The sequence below is a fragment of the Danio rerio genome, chromosome 19 (assembly GCF_049306965.1).
Source record: "Danio rerio strain Tuebingen ecotype United States chromosome 19, GRCz12tu, whole genome shotgun sequence".
NCBI lineage: Eukaryota > Metazoa > Chordata > Actinopteri > Cypriniformes > Danionidae > Danio > Danio rerio.
In genome coordinates this window covers 4,400,001-4,425,614 of record NC_133194.1, presented here as the reverse complement: position 1 = coordinate 4,425,614, position 25,614 = coordinate 4,400,001, and the positions used below count along the sequence as shown (strand labels likewise).

Genomic DNA, 25,614 nt, shown 5'->3' with positions numbered 1-25,614 from the left:
CGAGAAGAAAACAAGCAGACAGCAGGTAAACGCAAAGTGAACAGCGGGAGTGATTGGGTGCACACCCGATGCGGAAGAACACCCAGAAGGAAAAGGACTGAAGGAAAAGACCTGTTTTATTACTGCATCCGTATGGGACGCTTCTGGGTCTGGACACAGACCTCGATCCGCCAGTTAGTGACCACTGATGTAAGGATCTTTAAAACAGCAACAAAAAACAGAATTTGTTATGTTTTTGAATCTGTCTCAAATTAAATTGATTGTCTGTTGAAACACTGACAGCAATGCGCTGTGATTTGGCCTCACCTGTGCATTTGCGCTTGATCTCCTTCACTTGCCAAGCTGAAACACACAGAAACTCCACACGCACACACCGACACATGAGGAAACGTGATGTAAACAACAGATTTACATATTAAAGTTGCAGTCACACGAAATTCCGTAGTACGGCACTGCGAAAAGGGGCGGGATTAAACAAGATGATTAGACATTAAAACAGCGAGCGATTGGTCCATGTTTTAAATTTCTGTCCAGAGAGGTCATGTTTTGATCTTTGATTGGTCTCACGCAATCATGTGATGCGTCATGTGAGGTCAAAGTTTACCAAGCTTGAACTTTCCAATGCAGCGAACTGCAAAACTTGTCGCACTAGCTTGCGTTTCCGGTCTGATGCATTCGCATGTGTATGACTGAAAGTCTAAGGGGAGAAAAGTGCAGTGTGACCACAGCTTAAGAGGTGATTGGACAGGTCTTCACACGTGCAATGGATGGGAAAGGTAATCTGAAGTGTACAAAAGCGGAACTGCTTTGTTGCAGTTGTGTATATTTACAAACCAATATTAATAATGCATATACGGAAGAACAACGGGACGATTTTTACAGAGTACTGTTGCATCCCAAATGTAAACTCCACACAGAAACCTCAACTAGCCTAATAATGATTAGAACAGGAACGTTCTTGCTGTGAGACAACAGTGCTAACCACTGAGCTGCCGTGCCACCCAATCTAGGAAAAAAAGGTGGAGGGATAGGGGAGGAAGGGGGGATTCTTCAAGATGAAGATGACTGTGGTATCATGTGATAGCTAATGCGGGTCCAGCCGTGGTCAATCATAAGCACATGATCCTCTTGAAATTAGTTTATAAACTTCACTTATTTTAATAGAAATTTAAACTGGTACATTTAAAATCAATTGCAATTGTGAAACTGATGTATTTAGGTGTTGAAAAACATTACTAAACATTACTATAAATGCATACTAACTATACACTTCAAGAACACAAAATATTCTAAAACATCACAGAATTATTGTTTGGTTTATTCAGATGAAAATAGTGTTACTTTGTCAGGAGGTTAAGGGAGAAAACATTACTTTTCAGACATTAATGTTAAGATTGCAAGGTTTTTAATGATTCAAAAAACTCATTTTTTATTATCTCCTAGAGGTGTGATGATTAATGGATCCGAGTTATTACCATCAATATTACTACATGGGTTAAAAAATGGATAGAGTTTATCAGTGAAAGTCTGACCAGTGAAAGAGTAGATATGAGAGCTGGACTCCACATCATAAAAGGAGACCAAACCCTCCTCATAATCCACAAACACACCGACCCGCTGCAGCTTCACTTTCACAGACAGAGGTACTGAAGGACTAGCGAGAGCCTTGTATTCATTCTTCCTCAACCACACAGTCCAGAATCCATTACTGGGACAAAGTCTGATCTCTCCTTTTCTGTCTACAGATTCTCTGGCCACTCCTAGATCCCATTTAGTCTTTCCCTTCACCTGCACCTCAAAATAAAATCTCCCCGAGGAGAATCCCTCCTTTCCCAGGACGCAGACACATTTTTCAAATCTTTGTGGTTTGTCTGGGAGTTTCTGTATGATTTCTCCAAGTCTCACTTGCTTTTCATCTTTAGACAGGATGAGTCCAACATGAGCTGTATCGGGATCCAGAGTCACATCCACTGAGAAAACAAAGAATAGGAATTTCAGATCATTTCAGACAAAGATTGTCAGGGTAGTTCGTAATATTGAACTCAGTTTTAAGTCTGATTGTTGAAGCAGTGAGTGTATGAGTGTACTACTGTACCTGCATGCTTCTGCACCCACTTCAGCTCTTCAGACACTAATACCACAAAATAAAAGCCACCAGAAGATCATTAAGAAGGAAGAATCATGTTCAACATCATTTACTATCTGTGTCTCTGATATTTATGTGTCTAAAAACTACTGTGTGCAATAATGAAAATATATTTAAAGGTTCAGGACACCCTGGAGAACTTTTTGTGTGTGTGTGTGTGTGTGTGTGTGTTGAGCGTCAGTTAAGACAATGTTAGCACCTGTCAGTTTTAATTGTGGGGAAAACTGGGTAATTTTGAGCTTTTGTCAGCTAATTTCAGCTTCCAGGTTAAAATGATTTTTGGGGCGGGATCAAAATCGGCGACGTAGCACAGTACTACAAGTGCAATGATGACGTGTCGGTTTCTCATTATTATTCATAGCGGAGTTTTCTTATCCTATGAGAAGAGCCGGCTGCTTAATTATTCATGAGAGCTCATTCGCCGTGCTGCTGTGTTTGCCTAAATCCTCTATATTACCAGCAGGGCTAATGGTTAAAATAGGCAGGTCAGGAGACCTGCTCCGCTGTGTCTGCATTCAAGATCTAAAATTTAGACAGGGATCGAGGGAGAATCCTCATTTATAGTGTTTACATAACCACACTTATCTTTATAATGATATAAATTGTGGTTATGTGTATATGAAATTACGAATAACAAATGTAGCATGGCATTAAATTACTGTTTATTTCTTTGCATTTTAACTTTGTGAACTATAAACTCATGCGTCTGCTCACGATTTGTGTCTCAGTTTGTGAGCTAACTGTCAACAACAGTTATTGGCTCCCCTTCTCCCCTGCTGGCCACGCCCACTCCTGCCCGATGCTCGCAGAGCTCCACGCCCATTAATCATGCATCTTTTGCAAAAATTCTGAAGTAGACTTTAACCGAAAGTGGGGGGTGTCATGGCCCTTTAAGAGCATCTTTGTGACTGGGGTGACATGGTGACTCAGTGGTAAGCACTGTCGCCTTACAGCAAGAAGTTTCCATCGGGTGCTCCGGTTTCCCCCAACAGTCCAAGCACAGAGTCCAAACACATAGGTGAATTGAATAAACTAAATTGGCCGTTGTGTATGTTTGTGAATGAGTGTGTATGGCTGTTTTCCAATGCTGGGTTGCAGCTGGAAGGGTATCCACTGTGTAAAATATATGCTGGATAAGTTAGTGGTTCGTTCCGTTGTGGGTAGGGAACCAATGGCTCCGGAGCCACATGTGGCTGTTTGACCAAAAATATGTCTCTCTTCAGCTGAGTCCCTTCAATAATATTAAAAGTTTAAAAAACTATATCTGTCACTAGAAATCAGTTTCCTGTTAAAAATAAAATTATAAATCCCTTTTTAATTTATTTATACAGCAAAATTATTAAGAACCCAGTTTACAAAAAAAGCAGTGCTGTGGATTAACTTTAATCGCAACAAAAATAAACAGCAAACAACTTACATTTATATGGTGACCTCATGCATGTCAATTCAAACAACATTCATGATGGCAAAAAAGAAAGATTCTGTAAATTGTCCTTTCTTCATTTATGGACTTGCTCAACATGTGATGCTTCATGTTTGTTTATTCTGGAGTTGTGCAGGGAAATAAATAAGGAAAGGATGTAATATACACCTCAATGGCTCTTTAAAAAAATTGGCAAAAAAATTAGAAATGGCTCTTTGCTGAGAGGTTCCCGACCCCTGAGCTATGGTGACACCTGATAAATACAGGGACTCAGCCGAATGAAAATCAATGAAAGAATGAAGCTTTGTGACTGAGTCAATGCAGCTGAGGGGTCAGGGGTTTTTGCTGTATAGAGAATTATAAGGAGGCCACCGACAGTTGAAGGCAGAATTATTAGCCCCCCTTTTTACTTTTTTAAATATTTCCCAAATGATGTTGAACAGAGCAAGGATATTTTCACAGTATGTCTGATAATATTTTTTCTTCTGGAGAAAGTCTCATTTGTTTTATTTTGGCTAGAATAAAAGCAGCTTTTTATTTTTAAAAAAACATTTTTGGGACAAACTTATTAATTTTTTTTTGATAGTCTAAAGAAAAAACCATCATTACACAATAACTTCCCTAATTACCCAAACCTGCCTAGTTCACCTTATTTACCTAGTTAAGCCTTTCAATGTCACTTTAAGCTGTATAGAAGTGTCTTGAAAAATATCTAGTCAAATATTATTTACTGTCATCATGACAAAGATAAAATAAATCAGTTATTAGAAATGAGTTATTAAAACTATTATGATTAGAAATGTGCTGAAACAATCTTTCCTCTATTAAACAGAAATTGGGGAAAAAAATAAACAGGGGGTTAATAATTCTGACTTCAACTGTATATACAAGTATCATACCGCCTCTGACTTTCGACAAATAATTTTAGTCTTTGGCTTCATGAATGTCTTTTTTGCATAACAATTTATGTATATGCATATGATGTTTTTTTTTTTATTGAAATAATAATAATAATATTAATAATAATTCCTGACATTTATACAACACTTTTCTGGACACTTTACACATTTTTTGGGGGGGGGATCCCCTAATCCACCACCAGTGTGCAGCATCCACCTAGATGACACGACAGCAGCCATAATGCGCCAGACCACACACCAGCTGATTGGTGGAGATGAGACAGAGAATTGAAGCCAATCATGATATGGGTATGGTTAGGAGGCTATGATGGACAATGGCCAGTGGGCATATTTGGTCAGGATGCAGGGGTTAAACCCCTAATCTTTTTCGAAGGACATCCTGGGATTTTTAATGACCACAGAAAGTCGGGACCTCGATTTAACGTCTTATCCAAAAGACGGCGCTCACTGAGCAGTATAGAGGCCCCATCGATATACTGGGGCGTTTGGACCCACACAGTCTGCTCTCACTAACACCACTTTCAGCAGCTTTCCCATGTCTCCAATCTAGGTACTGACCAGGCTTAGCTTCAGTGAGAGTTGCAGAGAGCAAGCTGCTGGCTATGGCTACGACTAAATAAGTATTCCAGACTGTGCAATAATCCTAGATAACAACCGCTGAAACTAATAACAAAGGCTTATCTGGGAACTTTGAGTCATCTTGACTTACAGTGAAGACATTGAATTGATTTAAATGATCAGTAGGCGCTCCTACATTTTTCGGGCTTTGCTCCTAATTTAGTTTTTATATTAGAAGCACAAGTGCTCCCAAAAGTAAAAGAGCCCTGCACATACTATTATTTCAGCTCAGATTCATTGCTGATGTTTAGCAGTGATGAATATGTGTATCTGTGCAGCGTGTTCGATATTGACATACGAGTTTGTTCGAGTTTCTCCTCTATGTTGCCCTTCAGTTGGATGAGAGTTTTCCTCCGATTCTCCAGATTCTCATGAGTCTTGGCATTGATATCCGGCAAGCTTCTGCTGTCTGTAGTGCTGCACAGGGATGAGTAAATCTACAGCAGGAGAGAGAGAAGAGAAAGCCTTCAGCATGGGCAGTATTCTGATGTCTCATTGCTCAGAGAGATGTTGACTGACCTGTAGGAGGTGGAGGTGATCTTCAGTGTGTGAGAGCTGCTCCAGCTCAGTTTCTCTCATCTGTAACTCAGTGATCTCCTGCTCCAGCTCTTCAATCAGCTCTTCCTCCTGTTTCTCTGCTGCTTTCTGCTGCTCCTCCATCATCTCCAGCAGTTCAGTCTGACATCTCTCAATGGAGCGGATCAGATCAGTGAAGATCTCCACATGAGCTGCTTTCTCCTTCTCTGAGTTTATCTGCTCAAACAGGTCAGACAGAACATTATTAGTGGAGTTTACTGAGACAAGATTCAGTGTTACTAATGCTAATACTTTAGATGAGGGAAACCCCTAAACTAAAAGTTTAAAATCTGCATTATGGATGTATAGTGACTCGTTCCTTAATAAGTGTTTTTTTAACTAATATTTCTATAAAAATCATCATTATCTCACTCATATATAGCATCAACTGTGGTCAGGCCTGGATTAAGAATTCAGAGGCCCCTGGGCACAATATCTTGTGGGCCTCCCTAACTGGCCACTAAAGTTAAATTAAAAAATAAGATTCATATAATATTATTTTTTAAATAAAATAAATCTATAATGTGTTGCCCACATTTAAAAAATAAATCATATACAGTACATATATTTCTAGTATACAAAAATTTAATTTATTTTAAAAGCATTTAAAGCAGGGGTCACCAATCTCAGTTCTGGAGGGCCGGTGTCCCTGCAGGGTTTAGCTCCAACTTGCCAACACACCTGCCTGGGTGTTTCAAGTATACCTAGTAAAACCTTGATTAGATTGTTCAGGTGTGTTTGATTAGGGTCGGAGCTAAAATCGGCTGAACATCGGCCCTCCAGGAACAAGTTTGGTGACCCCTGATTTAAAGCATACTTTGAAAAAAAAATAAATAAATACTAATACTAGTGAAAATGAATGGATTTTAATATACTTAAGCTCAGTGAAGCAGTACTAAAAATGTATATTTAAGGGTATTTTTTATATGTAACTTCTATAAACTTATACTGCATATGATTTGGCTAACACCTCTCTAATCCAGTTCTATGAATCTGAGTCTTTCATAATACACAATTATTAATGAGTCCTACTTGTCTTCCTCATGATGAAGAGAAGGAAAAATCTGATATGTAGTGGGGGGGTTGTTTATTATGTGCTGGATTCAAACTGGGTTCATGATTAATCACGTCAAAACATGTTGCCATGCACTTTACAAGCTTCGCCACTCATGCTGCTGTCTGTTGCGCTCTTCTGTTGTCTTTCTCAATCAAACAGTGATGGATTACTCAACTAGCTTATTCCAACGAGGTGCGCCATTTGCACTTAGCTTAAATACACGTCAAAATCTGCATTCCCCCCCCCCCCCCCCCCCCCGCAGGGGCCCCAAATCAGTGGCGCCCCCAGAAAATTATCTTAGGGGTGGCCAAGTAAGGCCACACCAAATCTTAGGGTGGCACACAAAAAATAATGAATTGTGTATTTGTTGTGAATAATGATGTTATATTTTTGTTTATGTTAAATAAATTAAGTTTTAATTAATTCAATTAATTACTCTTGAAATATTGCAACTTATTCCATGAAATAATTCAGCAAGTACATGTGCAAACTAAATAAAAAATAATATTTAGTTTAAAAACACCTTTCAAGTAAGTTATTTTTCACATACATTTATTGTACAACATACAGATATGCCATTAAAATGTCTACAATAATGAAGATTAATGAATAAAATAAACAAATAAACAAACTGAACAAAAGGCATTACTACAAACACACACACACACACACAAACACACAAACACACACACACCACACACCACACACCACACACACACACACACACTTACTTTATAGACCCTAATAATATAATTTATTCATTATTATTATTATTTTTTGAGCCACAATATATTAGCACATATTCTTCTCTTGATGTACCTTTTTGCAAAATACTCCCACAAAATCAGATTTTTGGCCCTTTAAAGTCAACCAGCGAAATAATGGAGTTGCTAAATAAACTAGATTCTGAAAAACTGATTTCAAAATGCATCTAGTAATTTATTTTTTTGCATTTGTGGTTTTCAATCAGATAAAACAACTTTTTATTTAAAAAATAATCATTTCTTAATAAAAAGTGTGCAATCTCAGTGAATCAGCTACGTCAGTGGCACTGATCAATCCACAATAATTAAGTGGCTGCAAAATATTTAATAATTTATTTATAGAAATATTGTGAAATTATGCAAGTAAACTTTAAATTAATAATATCAACAACTAAATCATGTTGGAGTGGCCAAAGAGGGCACCCCTGCCCCAAGTGCGCACAGCCACTGGGCCTGTACCCATAATGCCCATTGGTTAATCCGGCCCTGACTGTGGTGTACTAATGTAACTTGAGTGTTAAATCTCAGTAATAGACTGACTGAAAGTCTGGACACAAACACATAAAAACTGAAAGATCAAGACTCTTGGAGGAACACAACTAAATTATTTACAATATACATTTAACTTTAGTTTACTCACTTTTCTGTCTTCTGCTGTTTTTTTGATTTCTTCAATCTTCTTAGTTTTCTCCTGGATTTTCTGCTGCACGTCTATCTGTGTCAGTTTCAGTCAAGTGTATAGAGGGAAAACATTTTTAAGAGTGGATTATCTTAAAAGATTCCAAACATATTCCCAGTGTTTTGAGCGTTTACCTTCCTCTCGTCAATCTCCTCTTCTATACGAACAGTGATGTGTTCCTTGTGATCTCCTTCTAAACAAAACGGACACACACATTTCTCATCATCTCTACAGAAGAGCTCCAGAGGTCTGTCGTGTTTCTGACATATATAGTCCTCCAGATTCCTCACAGGATCCATCAGTTTGTGTTTCTTTAATCCTGCCACTCTCAAATGAGGCTCCAGGTGAGTTTGACAGTAAGAGCTCTGACACACCAGACACGACTTTACAGCCTTCAGCTTTCTGTCCTCACAGACGTCACACACAACTTCAGTGTTTTCAGTGGTGTTAATCTCAGGATCAGGTCTTTGTGTTAATGTATTTCCACAGAATGGACAGCTGATGGTTTGTTTGTTTTCCCAGCACTTATTCAGACAGCTTTTGCAGAAGATGTGTCCACATGGAGTGCTGACCGGATCAGTGAACACTTTCACACATATAGAGCACCGAAGCCTCCTCAGTGAATCACTGGAGGACAATGCTGAAAGAGAAACGTTGAAGATAAGAAGTTTGGACACACTTGAAACAGTCATGTGAACTTTCTCATCTCAACTTTCAAAAATTTTGATCTGATAAAATTAGATAACCAAATGTGATTATTTAGTATTAGGATCCCTGTCAAGTCAGTGCTGTTTATAAAGAAATCCATGATCCTTGATGTCCTCATGAAGCTGGTTGAATGTAAAGATTTATCAGTAACTAAAGTCAGAGTTGGTATACAGCTGACCTCACAGTAAAATAACCCAGCATCGTGCTAAATAATGATGACGGCCCTCGTTTTCTAATCATTTTGAAACCACTGGAGCACCTATGACTGTACTGCCAGGGCTCAACAATAAGGACTGCCCGGTGGTCCAGGGCTAGCGTGAGAGACACTTGGGACAGTAGACCGCATCATTACTGGCCCGATTGGGACAGTGCTGCCTTACTAACATTTAACTTGTCTGTGACTATTTGTCAATTGCGTGCATTTTAAGTTTGTGCTTTTAAGTCTTTACACACTACCTTCTCTGTAATGTTGTAAACAACATATTGCTTTCCGGTTCCTCTTATCTGATTGATTTGACTATGCTGATTTTTTTTGTAACCTGGTAACAACCAGTAAAGCGTAGAAACAGCAACATGGCGGCAACATCAAATTATAAGGCTAAAAGAAAATGTCTGTTTCTAACGTCTTGGCAGTAGATATTTACATGGGAACAACACAACAAAATAAAAATTAAGTGAGCGAGTTTGCCGTCAGTTTGACAAGTCAGCCACCTGTTAAATAATTTCAAACCGCAATAAAACACCTCCACATTTTCCATACTGCTCATTTTGTTTATATAACACTTTTATTTACAAATTTTTTTTAAGTATTAAAATTCTAGATTCACAGATTTTATTTTTGACACATTATTTAAAATATGTGGCTAAAAAATAGCTATTAACTTCCCCTTTTTTGGTGGGGCCAGTGAAAATTTTGGCAGGGCAAGTAAAATCTAAACCACTTGCTCGATCAGACCAGTAGAAAAAATCCTTAGCGTTGAACCCTGACTGCCCATCAATAAAAAAACAGCAGTATTACAGCAAAAAGCAATTAACTTACATGGAGGTAAACCATTTTGACTCCGTCTCCTGGATTCTCTTCTACTTGATTCTGGTGAAGATTCTGCCATTGTTCTTCACTTATTTTCACTAAGGGCACATGATGACTTAAAATTATCAACTTGAACTTAAGAATTAAATCTAAAAATTACAAATAAAATGCACATAAAACACATTTTTATTAAAATAATAATTTTTTATTCCCCTCAAATACTATTGCTTTGTTAAAGAACAGCGGAACCTTGAATTTGCTCGAATCACAAAATGAATCGTGCTCTACTATGTTTAGTATGTCAACAGTTTATATTTAATGAAAAAGTATGAGATGCGAGCAGACAATCTTGGAATATTGTGTTGTTGGATAATACCAACATTAAAGTGCCTAATGCAAGAATTGATGGTTACAGAAACACAACTTTGCTTTTAGGCAAATTCCTGGAGGGCCGCAGCTCTGCAGTTTTGCTCCAACCTTAATAGCATTCACCTAATCCAAATCATCAAGATGTTCAAGACTACTCTTGAACACCTTGATTAGTTGGAAGAACTTTGTTTTAATAAAGTTAAAGCAAAACTGTGCAGAGCTGTGGCCCTCCAGGAATTGAGTTTGAGACCTATGGTTTAGATCAGGGGTGTTCAAACTTTGTCCTGGAGGGCTAGTTGAAGTTTAGCTCCAACTTGACTCAACACACCTGCCAGGAAGTTTCTAGTATATCTAAGAGCTTGATTAGCTGGTTTAGGTGTGTTTGATAAGTGTTGGAGCTAAACTCTCCAGTACACCCACCCTCCAGGATCGAGTTTGAACAGTCCTGGTTTAGATTGAAGTACAAGATACAACTAAAATATTGTTAACCTGAGTAAATTGTGTCATTCTGCCCTCTTGTGTTTTCTATCTCTATGAGCATGTTTATAGTCAAAGAGGCAGATCAGTGTGATCATTTCCTGGAATCTTTGATTGGTTCTCTTCATCATCCATTCCCCTAATAGCCTCAAGCACATGTACTTCCTTTGCTAGTAACGTCACTGTGAGTGGTAGGTTTAGGCTCAATACCACTTCTACCCCCTCTACTCACCCATACCACTCAGTTTGCATGTTCACATGAGGGGATAGGGGGGTCCTAATTCTCTTTTGCTTGGAGGTGTATGGCTAAGGGGAAAGACCCTTTTTACCCCTTCAAATTAAGATTTTTTTAATGCCACACACATAGGAAGGGGTTTAAAAAAGTCCCTGAATACATCAGCTAGAGGTGGCTAAGTGGTTAGCACTGTCACCTCACAGCAAAAAGGTTGCTGGTTCGAGTCCTGGTTGGGATTTCAGTGTGGGGTTTGTATGTTCTCCCTGTGTAGGCGTGGGTTTCCTCCGGGGACTCCGGTTTCCCCCACATTACAAACACATGCGCTATAGGTGAATTGAATAAATTAAATTGACTGTAAGGTATGTGTATAAGTGTGTATATGAATGTTTCCCAGTACTTGGTTGCAGCTGGAAGGGCATCCGCTGTGTAAAACATATGCTGGATAAGTTGGCTAAGCCAAAGGAAAATGAATGAATGAATTTTAAATTCTGATAACACTGCCTGATGATTTGACAGAATTGACCAGTCTGTGAGAAAAGTCTGGTGGCAGCAAATTAGCTTTTTACAGCACGTAAAAAGCATGGATATCAGAATTTTTGAGCTAAAAAATAACAGCAGTCGTCAAAATACAGTGTAAAACAACATTGCGCTTTTAATTTGTAATTGCGAGGCGCACCTCTCACCCTTTTTGTGGATATTAGTAAAGAGCAGTGCACTGTGCTTTTTATGTAACTAGGCGACCAGTGTATCAACAGTCTTGGTGCTGAAGCTAGCAACAACATATGATACTGCGTGTGTAGCGAACATGTCTTATTTCTTCGAGAAAAACTTCTATTCCTATCCCTTAACTGTTTTAGGGACATATGGGAAGGTGTAAGGATATACAATAAATATGAATTGAGCCTCAGTGTTGAGGTTAATACACTTATCTATAATAGTCATTCCATAGAGCACAGGTGTCAAACTCAGTTCCTAGAGGGCCGCAGCTTTGCAGTTTAGTTTCAACCCTAATTACACACACCTGATCAAACTAATTGAGTCATTCATGCTTGTTAGTTACCTGTATGTAGGTGTGTTGAAGCAGGGCTGCAGCCTTCCAGGAACTGAGTTTGACACCTCTGCTATTGAGAATGGAAATGTGCCATTACAGTAAAAAAGCATTCTGGGTATTTAGGGTACCGAAGCTGGATCCTATTGAGCTCTATTGATTTTTTGTATCACATATACGCTCATCAGCAATAAACTGTAAGCGCTCACAAAGTAAGAAGAAAATTATTATGGTAAAGTTTTCTTTTGGCATCTCATACCGCCACGTACACATGAGCCGGTTAATTTGTTTGATGGAACGCACTTTCCCACTTCTCAGGAAGACAAAGAGCAATTATAAATGTATCTACATGTCAGTCCATTTTGAGTGTTTCTAAGTTGTGTTTTAAAAACATAATACTATAAAATAGATGTCTTTTTCTGTGGCTTGCATTGGTTTAGACCAGGAGTGCTCCAACTCGGTCGTAGAGGGTCAATGTCCTGCATAATTTAGCTCCAGCTTCCTTTAATACACCTGACTGGGAGCTTCTAGTATGAAAGAGCTTGATTAGCCGATTCAGGTGTGTCTAATTGGGGTTGAAACTAAACTCTGTAGGCCCTCCAGGACTGAGCTTTGGCACACCTGGTTTAGACTAACAAACTAAAGCCGCGGTCACACTAGAGTTTAAGCATGTGAAATTCTGTCATAAGGCGATGCGAAAAGGGGCGGGATTAAACAAGATGATTAGCTATTTAAAAAAATAGAGCGATTACTCCATATTTAAGGAGCCTTCAAATTTATTTTCAAATGAGAGTCTTTGTTGTGCTGCGATGACGCAGCGTACTTCGAATGCATCCTTCGAAGAATTCAGCCTCTGAAATGAGGCACAACTAATTTTTCACCACACCGCTCTGCCGCATTCGCATGCATATAAATGGAAGTCTATGGGGCAAGAAGTCCAGTGTGACCGGTTTTAATCAAGCCTGAATGACTCAATTAGTTTGATCGGGTGTGCTTAATTAAGGTTAGACTGTGCAGATCTGTGGCCATCCAGAAACTGAATTTGACACCTGTAGTTTAGATTGTGTGCTCTGCTGTATATTTAAAAACATTGTGAACTTGCCATAACGTAGATTCCCATTCTTTATGTCCCATTTTATATCAGGGGTGTCCAAACTCGGTCCTAGAGGGCCAATGCTCTAAACCATAGGTCTCAAACTTAAACTGTCCTGCTGAGATTTGCTCCAACTTGCTTCAGCACACCTGTCAGGAAGTTTCTAGTATATCTAGTAAGAGCTTGATTAGCTGGTTCAGGTGTGCTGAAGCAAGTTGATTAGGGGTTGGAGGTAAACTCCTAGACAATGGTCTCGAACTCAATTCCTGGAGGGCCGCAGCTCTGCACAGATTTGCTCCAACCCTAATCAAAAACAGCTGATCCAACTAATCAAGACTACTTCAAGACTAATAAGCAGGTGTGAGTGGGATGTGGTTAGAGCTAAACTGTGCAGAGCTGCGGCCCTCTAGGAACTAAATTTGATACCTGTAGTTTAGATTGTGTGCTCTACTGTATATTTAAAAACATTGTGGGCTCACCATGATGTAGATTCCCATTCTCTATATCCTATTCCATATCAGGGGGTGTCCAAACTCGGTCTTGGAGAGTCTGTGTTCTGGAGCACGTCTTAAACTCAATTCCTGGAGGGCCGCAGCTCTGCACAGTTTTGCTCCAACACTAATCAAACACAGCTGATCCAACAAATCAAGGTGTTCAGAACTATTAAGTAGAGACTATTAAGCAGGTGGGAGTTGGAGGTGGTTGGAGCTAAACTGTGCAGAGCTGCGGCCCTCCAGGAGACCATTATCCAAGAGTTTACCTCTAACCCTAATCAAACACACTTGAACCAGCTAATCAAGCTCTTACTAGATATAATAGAAACTTCCTGGCAGGTGTGTTGAGGCAAATCTCAGCATTAAACCAGCCCTCCAAGACCCAGTTTGGACAGCCATCCTCTATATATAAACATCAGTGGGTTAACAGCACGTGCATGAGGGCACAACAATACCACTCACCTGGCCTAGTGCCATGAGAGATTATGTGTAACATTACATGACTGCAGTTGTATCGCTGTATTCATCAGTTCAAACTTCGTAAACCTGACACACACACACACACACCCACGCATACTTTGATCCACATTCCAATCTGCTTGCCGTGTTCCTGAACATACTCTGCGAAAATACATTTCTCAGGTACGCGAGGGGGGTTTCCGCTATTTCATTTGTACATCCTGTTCAATGTGTTCGCTTCAGCGAGTCAGAACGCTTATCTATATTTTGTTTTCTTTAGTTTTGACATAGGTTGTACAGAGATAGAAAACCTAGAAGTTTTTTCTGAGCTTTATTTTTAGCTCCATGTCCCTGAGGCATTACACCCACTTGAAGCATTCAGTATATCCCTGGTATTCAGACTCGCTTCCTCACATCACAACTGACCCTTAGCAATCATAACAATATATTTACTATTATTTATAAATTATATAGACCATTTTGAGGGATGTAAACAAAACAAAGGTCCTAACACATTTCCTGTTTTACATTTTTAATGTCTATAACTTTCGAGAATCCAAAGAGCTGCATATTATGATTGAATTGCCTCTTATGAAATAGTGTGATAACATGCAGGAAATGTCCATGGGCTAATGACATGACCACATCAAAATGGTCTATATATTTATCTGCAGTTAGAGGATCATTTACTTATCGTTTTAGTCTTTAATTTACTCAACAAAATGACAAAAAACGTTGCTGTACAATTAATCAAACCAAGCAACCATAACATACATGTAATTCTGATACCATTTTAGTGCAGTAAACAACTTTACTTACCCTTAAGTGAAACCCATAACATACCATAACAAGATATAGTGAAAAAGGTAGAAACCCTGTAACCACTGACATCGATGGTAAACAAATACTACGGAGGTCAATGGGTACAGCCTTACAGCCTGCTTCAGAATACATACTACTGTGTTGAACAGAATACAGAAATCAGGTTTAGAACAAGTAAAAGCTTCATTTTTGGGTGAACTAACCCTTTAAATCTGCTTCTGTTCAACTAATTTTTTTATTAAATCATGGATTACTGAAACAGTTCAGTTCAATACATGTTAATATTTGTCCTACCTGTGTCAACAAGGGTTTCTGAAAGCCTCAATAAATGATCTGTTGAAGAGGTTGCTCGTTTCAGCCTGCGTCTGTGCGGTTGTAGATTCAAGTCATTCACAAATCAAGTTATTTCACTTTCTTTGGAACTCTGACTAAACTGCGGTGACATCAGAGCTGCTTCTGGATTTACAGCCTCATGTTTGTCTCTGCATTCGCTGTGATTGGCTTACGTTTGTATCTTCAGGGCCAAGAGGAACACAGATACTAAACGTCACATTTTAAGTGAGAATAATAATCTCAGCATTTGTTTTAAAACCTAACATTGATCCTAAGAACATATTAATTAAGATAAAGTCCTACGGAAAGACACAATGTTTAATCTATGAACGGTAAACCAAACAAACAAATCGACTGTTTTAAGTTTTATTCAAAAAACAAGATGGTAAAAATAAAACAAACATAAAAAAATGTACGATGTGTGAAATCTTTACATTAGCTACACAAAACGAAACTGAAAGGCATACGGGAAATGTTTGAATTCACTGATACATCATCCATGTAACGTCATAAATAAAAAAGATTCACGTGTAAAACGGGAATCTCACGTTTTCAATGTTTTTCATGCAACAACAGATGAATCTTAATATATCAGACTGACTTAAATGACACAAGAGCTTCACTACAGCCAGGAAAGAAGCCAAGAGTATTGGAGGTGAGGGAAAATCCAGATGTTATTGATGGTAGAGACCCGGAGCTGACAGAAGAGGTTTGGTTTGTGGGAATGAACAAGGCTGCTGGGGTCTGTTAGGCCGAATAGTCCTGTAGAATCAAATGTATATTATGTCATATAAAAACATACAGGTGCAACTTAAAAAAATAGGACATCAAAACTGAATAGTAAATGGTAAACTGTTATATTTTAGATTCATTACACATTAAATGGAATATTTTAGCAGTTTTTCTTCTGTTTGTTAGTTATAATTGTGATACTTAGTTTAAGGAAGACCACAAAATTTGAATATTTTTTTATAAGACAGAAGCAAAGTGTCACAAGAGAAGCGGAAGGATGACATTTATATTTAATTTAACGGAAAACATTTCCTCTTGGCAGCATCAGACTATGCAAATATGATCTTCTCTGATTGGTCTGTATTGAGTTCATCTGCTGCAAATTCCAATTCTAATAAGCAGTTAGGCATGGGCTGGTATAAGATTCTGATGGCATGATAACCTTAGATAAATAAATCACGGTTTCACAGTATTGTGATTACTGCTCTAAAATATGTTCTTTTTAAATGTCTGGGTAAAAACTGAAACTGTTTTTCCTCTTTGAACACAATAGATCTTATTTTAAGAAACATTTAAAATATTTTGGGGCAGTAAACATATCAGGCTAAATTATTCAAATGAATCATTGACTTCTGATGTCTTCATTAGTTTCCAAAACACATTTCTTCACATTTTAACATGACATTTTTGGAATTTTTTTTTTGCTAGAGATACTGTTGTCTTAAAGAACTAAAAATAAATTAATAAATAAAATTTATTTTTAAAAATCATATATATACCATAGGAACAGTATAGCAGAAAATGTTGGCGGTTTTAAAACATTGACTATTTAAAACCATGGTAAACCTTGAAAACGGTTATCGTTCTATGCCGATTTGAAGCCTAATACCAAACAGAAAAATGAATTTACTGTCATCTTTACAAATTAATTATCATCAGCTTGATTAAAAAGTATATAAAAATATAGGTGAAAACTACATACTGTATATATTTAGTGTATTCTAAATTTAAAAAAATTAATCTCAGTGACTAAAAATCACCCATTCCAAATATTTTGTCAAATGTAAATATACAAAATGCTGAATATACATACTATAAACATTAATATAATGGGCTTTCAAACAATAATACAAGATCAAAATATGTTTGCTAAATTTGACAATTTGAAAATTATACAATTTTACAAATGATGTGTTTATTTAAACAAACAAAACTTTGCAATAAGGTTGTATCAGTTAAAGGGGACCTATTATGCAAAAGTCACTTTTATAGACCATTTCAATGTGGTCATGTCATTGGCCCATGAACATTTCCTGTTTTTATCAAACAATTTCATAACTGTAACAAGAGGCAATTCAGTCATAACGTAATGTTAAAACAGCTATCATAACTTATCAATATGTGTCTCTTTTTAGATTCTCAGAGGTTATGGAAATTAAATGTGTAAAACAGAAAATATGTTGGGACTATTGTTTTTGTTTACATCTCATAAAATGGTCTATAAGGGGTTTAAACACAGTTGTGTGGCAGCAGTCTGTGAACACAACCAGCTTCTAATAGTAAACATTCACTAATTTTAGTATTTTATAATCAGACTTGATGAAAACAGTCTTCAGCAACACTTTGATTGACATTCTCCCTTTGTACGTGTCATCAGAGGGGGAAAGCCCCGCCCATTAGTGACCATCTCTCCTCATTAGCATAGAAAAATAAGGTGCATTCCAAATTGCATTCTTATGACTATTCTACGCCATTTTGTAGTATAAATAGTGTAAGTAGTGCACACTGAAAACTCTGAAAAGAATAAGCGCATTTTGAATATTATTATTACAACTTTTTTTGGTTGTTTAGTCATTTATTTCACTAATTTGGCAACCGTAAACGTTATCTGATAAATAGTTCCGCTTAGTTAAAAAAACAAAAGGACATTAGTGTTTCATTTGGGACGGCACTACATTCATATACTATGCTGATGAGTGTACAAGTGCATAAGTACATAGTGGATAAGAGCATACTGTATAGTGTGCCATTTGGGACGCAGCTTTAGTCTTGTTTTTAAATCTGCCACTATGCTGACACACAGGCATTTGTAACTCCGCCCTCTTTAGAAAAGAGCACAATCTCATTTGAATTTAAAGTGACAGTCAACCAAAACTACACAATTATGATCAAAGCCTAAAAGAAGGAGTTTCAAAGAGTTATAAAACAATATTTGTGTGGTATTTTGAGCTGAAACTTCACATACACACTCTAGGAGCATCAGAGACTTATTTTAGATCTTGTAAAATGTGGCATAATAGGTCCCCTTTAAATGTATGAACGAACAATGAACTATAGATTTCCTACAGCATTTATTTATCTTTGTTAATGTTATTTAATAGTGATTAAGTTATTAATTAATGGTTAATTTTAACTCACACTGCATTAACTAATGGTAACAAGCAAGAATTTAGACAATGCATGAGAAAAATGTTAATTATTATTATTAATAAATGGTGTACAAGTATTGATTATTAGTAAATAAATTAACTAATAAACCCTTATTGGAAAGTGTGACCATAAAATCTATATCCCTAATCCATTATACAAGTAAAACAGAAGTACACTTGAACTTACCGCCCTGGGTTTCTTGTTCATCTTCATATCAAATCTGTAAAAAAAAACATAATAATAATTAATACCTACTTAAATAATTAAGCAAGTGTCCCATCATGGTCAGCAGTCTAAATCCCTGCATGCAATTAACACAAAACCCCCAACATGTCTAATATGAACTCCACGAACATGCAGCTGAAAATGAAGTGTCAAAACCAAATAAACAACAGCAGCAACATCTGTGTCTGATCAGGCGGAGGCAGCAAACATCACAGCATTGATCAGACCCTACACAGCTAACGGACAGAAGACACAGGAGAAAGACGGAGAGAGACAGCAAGTAAAAAACAGACTTACTCAAAGTCATAATCAAACATGCCAGAGGGGCTGAAGGGGGCAGCGTTAGGAAGGAAGAGAGCATTAGAGGTTAGTGCACTAGACTGACCTGCACATCAAACCCACTGCAGATTACATAGGGTGTGTTAATATTATACCCTCAGCAGTGCACTAGATGAACAAGCACAGCAGGAGAGAAACTAAAGCATCCTCTATAGGGAGAAAGTGAATATCAGATCCTAACTAGTGTTCAATTAATACAATTAGAAAGTGTCCTGAATAAAATGTCGCTCCATTTCTAAGCAATAAAGAAATCCAAGCAATATATTTGTAGATTTTTTTTAATTTTTTAATTTATTTTCATTTTTTTACAGCATTTAATGACTTTTTAAATACATAAAAACTCTCTACAGTCAATAGATTATATGCTGAAGCATGCTAATAGGACTTTTAATTTGCCAGTAACCTGGATTAAGGGCTAATACCAATGCAAAAACTGGCGCGTTTAAGGTCTGTTTTCTTTAAAAATCAGCGATCTCCACTAGCTGAGTGATATCTGATATAAAGTGGGACTCAGATTGTAAAAGCACTGCATTAAATTACATTTCCCCCGCCATGTCTTTATAATATGAGCATTTATTTTACCCCATTATATTTAATGGAGCTTCTGCGCTAGCCTGCCGATTCTGACGGGCGCATGCAAGTAAACGGCTTTTTGTCTTATTTTACGCTTGAGCAACTAAATGAATGCCAAAGTGTATTTAACTGAATGTATTTTAATGACATTACAACATCAATGCTGTAAAAAGAACCGTATAAAATGGAAAAAAACTCACAATAACAGCTCACTGTTACCGGAATTTTATCAGTATTGGAAAAAACACTAGCTCGGCATATACCCTATTAACTAACTTTAAAAAATATATACATATATTTTTTTTAATTATTAGTCATTATTTTAAAAGATCATTATTTATGGAGCAAAACACACAAGACAAAACAGAGCTACAATTGATGTGCTAATTGAATATTTGCTGACTGTAAATGGACCTTATTTTGTCAACAATAAAATTAATACAATAAAAAAAAAAATATTTAAAACTATAATTTAAATATACAATAATAAAGTAAGATTTTTTGCTGATTTTTTAGCAAATTGCACAGTTTAATAAAGGTTGATTTTACTCATGGAATTCATTAAAATTATAATAGTTTTATATTTTATAGTTGTATTATTTTATAAAAATATAACATTCCATTTTACTCACATTTGAGGACATTTTTAAACTCTTAATATATTATAATATATATATTAATAATATATAATAATATATTGTACTAATTTTCCATAATACAACATCCACACTACCTGACTAAAGACTTGTCGCCTATACAAGATTTAGGACGCTAACTAATGACTTCTAGTTGTTCATTTGGCATTTGAAGTGGCTTATATAAAAGGCAAAGGCCTCTAGATTACGCTTATTTTACCACAATAAAATATGATCATGCCTTGATTTTAATCAATTAATAAGGACAGTAAGGTCTGACTTTGCTCAGACAAAAGTCTTGTCACTTAACAGAAATAATAAAATAAGTATGAGGAGCGCTATCCTGCTGAAGAAATATCTCTCATCCTCAAACGGTTTCATTAAAGCATCTTCCCTAATTAAGCTAATAGCTTGTATATCTAAACTAAAACAGCATCAGGTAAACCTCACAACAGTGTAAGATAATCCACAAGGGAGGAAAAAGCAGATTAAGAAAATAACACTCAGGTGAGCTTGGGCCACAGCATTGACAACCTGAGATAAATGCCTAAAAATATGTCAATTTATAAATACCCGCACATCAACTCATTTCAAACAATCTACAATTTAGTTCAGTCAGAATTAAACTGTAAATAGATAACCCGGGACCCCGAGGGCCTGCTGGAGATCAGGTACCTGTGTCTGTTCTTGTTCTTGCGTTTCTTGTGGCTGCTGTGGTGGCTTCCAGAGGATGTTGAAGCCGCTTTCTGGGGTTTGAGGTCCTGCAGGGCTCCGTCTGCCTCCTCTGTGTCTTCCTGGCTGGGTTCGTTTTCTTGGTTCTGGAGGTCTGGGGAGGTGTCGCTCTCTGTTCCACTGCCAGGCTCACCTATGGATTAAAAGGTATGATTAACAGACACCTATATTAAGAGGGTTTTCGATTAACTCAAGATCTGGTCAGTTACCGTATGCACATCCATACATGCAATACTCTGATGTAAACATCTGCACGATTAATGTACTACTGAATATGTTGTTCTGCCTGTTTATGCTGTCTAAGCCATGCCGAAAAAAGCTGCAAAATCACCACAAGAAAGACTTAGTAACCAAAAAAGGGTGCAATATTTATATTAAAAACTGAATTTAGTAAATGGCAAAAGATATGTATGAACAGCATTAAATTAGAAATTAGCCTAATATTTCAACTACACACAAACATCTTTGTTCCGCAGACAGTTTTCTTACTCTCTTCTGATGATTTGTTATATCTTTTTTCCAGCCCAAATGATTAGTACACCCAAAACATGACAAAAAATGTATCATTATTTCTTTAATAGTGGCAATAATCACAAAAAGTGTGCAAGTTGTTTACAATCTGCTCTCCAAATATGGTCAATTGATCACACGCCTTCAAAGCAAACAAACATAAAAAAACTTGCATGCGTCCATCAAAAAGGTGCATTTCACTAAGTAAGCAGCTATTTAGGGAATCATATGCACAAAAAGTGTATATTTATTTAATTAGATTTTTTTATTTGAGTTTTTTTAAATTAGCCTATGTGAACAAAACTGCAGCCTCAGTATTTTACTGCATTTAATGTATTTTTTTTTTACTGAAGTATTTTATAAGTCATTTAATAAGATGATAAATCACTGACTTTCTTACAAACACATGAAGCTCAAGACTGTACTCACGTTTTTCATTCATATGATCAGGAATTCCTCCGAGAGCACAAACAGCCTGTATGAAAATGCAGATAAAATAAAAATGATTTAAACGTTGCCTAATTTCTGTACATAATTTTTTTTAATCTAGATTACTGACCGCCACTGATGTGACAGAGGACTTGCTGAAAAGACGTTCCGCTTCCTTGAACTTCCGGTTTCTCCGATCAGTTTTGCTGTTGGAATTCCTGAAGCAAAAGATATTATATGTTAAGCTGCATTCAATTCAATTCATCTTTATTTCTGTAGCACGTTTACAATGTAGATTGTGCCAAAGCAGGTTAACATAGAAGCTCTAATGAAATGACACTGTGTCTAGTTTTGAGTTGAAACTCAGTTCAGTGTGGTTTCATTTTCACTGCTGCAAGTCCAAACACTGACGAGCAAATCCATCAATGCGCAGCTCCACAAATCCCAACAAAGCAAGCCAGCGGCGAGGAACAAACTTCACCAATTGACGAAAGTGAATGAAAAAAAACCTTGAGAGAAACCAGACTCAGTTGGGCACGACTAGTTCTCCTCTGGTCAAACGTCTTGTGCAGAGCTGCAGTCTAGGAGGCTGCATGTATGTGAGATTTATACATTATGAATTTATTTATTTACACATCACACTCACTTTTGATTGGTCAGATATCGGTCCCATCCTCGAATGATGTTCCCGTACATCTGAGTGTCCTCCAAATAACTGCCTTCAAATGCATAAATCTGCCTTTCCAGATTCACCAGAGTCTCCTGTTAAAGACAAATACAACATCTGTAAATTGCCCATAAAATCCATTAAGAAGGAGATTTCAATTATACATGACCTACATATGATTAATACATCCCAACAATAATGTCTCCCTGGACCATTTACTTGGTGTATTAGATAAAATGTAACTAAAAATGTACAAATGTCAAGCCCAAGTACACAAACTGAGGTAAGTTGATTTTATAGTCACACATTCAGAGTTTCTCCTTAATAATACAAGTTTTCTGCTAGTTAAATTTAGGACTTTAAGACATTTTTAAGACCATTATGTATGAAATTTTAGACTTATATAGGGCTAAATGCTGATTTGTTTTCAGAATATCTCAGTTAAAAAAAAAAATCACTTGCCATATCAAAAAAAGATTACAATTTAATACATTTAATAATACACTAATAATAATTTTTAATATTTTTTAATTATATTTCAAATATATCCATTTATAAACCTTATAACCCTTACCAAGATCAGAACAAAACAAAGCTGTCAATTACTTCAGTCTACAATAACAATTTTATAATAAAAATATTGGTCAGTTTTCTTAGCAGTAAATGATTGGAAAGCTTTAAGCAAATGTTCATGTAAGGAAAGTAATTAAATGTTATTTTTCAACAAAAACTTTTATTGAAATAGATAGTTAGTGATTGTATGTGCGTTAATGGCCAGATTGGGTAGCTATACATGAACAAAGAAAAATTAGGACCGGTAAAGGAAAAGATTTAAGACATACAACACAACATTTCAGCAGATTTAAGACTTTTAAGGCCTAAAATTGACTATTTTACATATTTTAAGACCCGGCAGATACTATAATACTGAACCAGATGGGTTCATATATACAACATTGTCATATAATTTCAGAATAATATTCTCTGCTAATTCTAAATAGTGAAATCATATTAGCCAATGGCTATCAAAGTACATTGTTCACAGTCAATTTAACAGTGCTAATGTTGTGTTGAAGTCACACAATCTATTTCAGGCTGAATATTCAAAGGGGTAAACAATATAAGGACCGTGTCACGTGTTCTCACTGTACAAAAATGAACGAACGTACAAATATAAAACCAACTTTACCTCAGTATTGCACCAGTGACGTGTGTTTTAATGCTGTGTCTGTTGTGAATATACTGTGTATCAAGCGGCGCCACAACAAAAACGGCTAACATAGATAGCATGTTATTCTACATACACCAAGATGTTTGATGTTACTGAAGAGGTCATTTTGGTACACTTTGCACAAATATGGCAAATTGAGACTATTGTTTTGTTATATATAACGTTATATACCCTCACAAGTGTTAATTTAAAACCATGTAACGTTATACGTAACGGTTTGTTTTCAATGTAGCGTTAGCATGCTAACACATTAGTATTTTGAGCCTATAAACGCATAATTTGGCTCTGGATTTTTTACAATTTAGACACATAAAATAATTTATGATTACCGCCAGCTCTTGTTTTCTTTTAACCAGCTCGGAAAGCTCGCGGCGGGTATCTGGGATCTGCGGAGGAGTTGCTTTGGCGTGCATCGCCATGATGGAACTGAGCTGCAGTGCTCAATGACCGAGAACAGCCGATGCGGGTCCTTCTGAGTGCAGTACTTCGTATGTCCACTAGTTCAATAGGGGGCGCACTATGAACTTCAAATCTTAATCTAATCAATTAATAAACAAGTAATTCTAAATGAGTTTTTAAACATTTTAAACGGGCTTAGAAAACGTAACACAGTTTCTGATCGACTGACATGAAAATTTGAAAAGTTGTACTGCTGTTACCCATCCGGTCCTTTGGAGCTTTTATTTTGGAAAGCAATAATTAATAATAATAATAACAACAAAACTTGCTACGTGTATGACTACTTGACATTGCTCGTTGGTTTTAACTGGTTTGAATAATAAACATCTACTAACTAACTAACTAACTAACCAACTAACTAACTAACTAACTAACTAAATAAATAAATAAATCTGTAACAAATAGAAGCATGTATACACTTGGGGCCCAAATAAAAATGCCATTTATAATTTGTAATAATGCCATCAATGACATCCAAGCACATACTATTTTATGCAAAAAAAAAAAAAAAAAAAAAAAACGGAAGTGCCTTAAAGTTTTCTAAACTTTTGACAACATACTTGGATTAAACCCCTGAATGTATTTTCATTTGCGTTCATATCATTTAAGGTTTTGTTTATTATTATTATTATTATTATTATTATTATTATTATTATTATTATTATTATTATTATGTCCTATTTTTGTCATTATGGCTGCTTGGATATATGTTTTAACAATGGAAGTTAAAAAATCTTGTTTGGTATTTGAAGGTTAAATAAAGACAACGAAAAAAATTTATATTTTATGCTTTTATTTTTTAATTTAATTATTTTTAACATGCACATATTTGTGTTTAGGGCGTTTCTGTGTGACGTGTCCTGCTGTAAACCAATGAAACACGGACGCGAACAAGTAAGCCACGCCTTCTATAGTTTTTGATTTTGCGTTCCATTTCCAGTTCTAGCCAATATGAAATTTCTTTTCATCCCGCACAAAATCTCCCGCTTTCTCGCGCTTTCTGTGTCTTTTATGTAACATCACTCACAAAAAAGCCACCAGGCGGCGCTAGAGTATTTGTTTTATTACACCGTAGTTACCTTGCGCTGAAAGAGACTTTGCTTGGGCTAAATAAAGCGAGTCTGTTAAAGTAGATTTTTTTAAAAAGAGAGAAATTTAAAGATGAAAAGAACAACAATTACGTTATTAATAATGAATGTGTTATTCACCATTTTACTTTAAACTCTATGGCTTCATCATATAATTTATATTAATATCTTTAGATATTTTTATGTAAGTTTTATGTATTTATTGTTGTTCTCTTTTTGTAGATTAATATTATTTACTCGTCGGAAAAGTTAACAAATCTACATTAGTTTTTCTGAACTTTCGACGTGACGTTTACTTGTTGTCATAGCAACA

General features: G+C 36.4%; 3 protein-coding genes across 16 annotated transcripts in view; 1 reads left to right on the top strand and 2 right to left on the bottom strand.

The window, feature by feature from the left end:
• Positions 1–1,302: 1,302 nt before the first annotated feature.
• Positions 1,303–15,355, bottom strand: btr23 (bloodthirsty-related gene family, member 23). 3 transcript variants are annotated; one of them, XM_009293985.5, is made up of 8 exons: positions 15,213–15,355; positions 9,931–10,019; positions 8,318–8,823; positions 8,145–8,219; positions 5,627–5,860; positions 5,406–5,544; positions 2,096–2,131; positions 1,303–1,970 (listed from the first exon to the last, which is right to left on the bottom strand). In XM_009293985.5, exons 2-8 carry the CDS (start codon positions 9,998–10,000, stop codon positions 1,423–1,425), a joined length of 1,608 nt encoding a protein of 535 aa, XP_009292260.1. In that variant the 5' UTR covers positions 10,001–10,019; positions 15,213–15,355; the 3' UTR covers positions 1,303–1,422. The 3 variants fall into 3 exon arrangements, with proteins under 3 accessions (XP_009292260.1, XP_073787488.1, XP_073787487.1); XM_073931387.1 differs by lacking the exon at positions 15,213–15,355 and adding an exon at positions 14,916–15,053; XM_073931386.1 differs by lacking the exon at positions 15,213–15,355 and adding an exon at positions 13,153–13,290.
• Positions 15,356–15,603: 248 nt separating this feature from the next.
• On the bottom strand, positions 15,604–24,203 carry meaf6 (MYST/Esa1-associated factor 6). Of its 2 annotated transcripts, XM_005173744.5 has the most exons (8): positions 24,084–24,195; positions 22,503–22,618; positions 21,987–22,074; positions 21,857–21,902; positions 20,861–21,050; positions 18,936–18,965; positions 18,600–18,633; positions 15,604–16,013 (listed from the first exon to the last, which is right to left on the bottom strand). In XM_005173744.5, exons 1-8 carry the CDS (start codon positions 24,171–24,173, stop codon positions 15,999–16,001), a joined length of 609 nt encoding a protein of 202 aa, XP_005173801.1. In that variant the 5' UTR covers positions 24,174–24,195; the 3' UTR covers positions 15,604–15,998.
• Positions 23,727–25,614, top strand: part of stpg1 (sperm-tail PG-rich repeat containing 1) — an 8,448-nt gene continuing 6,560 nt past the window's right edge. The window contains exons 1-3 of one of the 11 annotated variants that reach the window (XM_073930375.1): positions 23,727–23,883; positions 25,053–25,107; positions 25,524–25,614. The exon at positions 25,524–25,614 is cut by the window's right edge and continues 26 nt beyond it. The gene's annotated coding sequence lies outside the window, so the exon portion shown is untranslated. The other 10 variants (XM_073930381.1, XM_073930380.1, XM_073930374.1 and 7 more) reach the window with 10 other exon arrangements.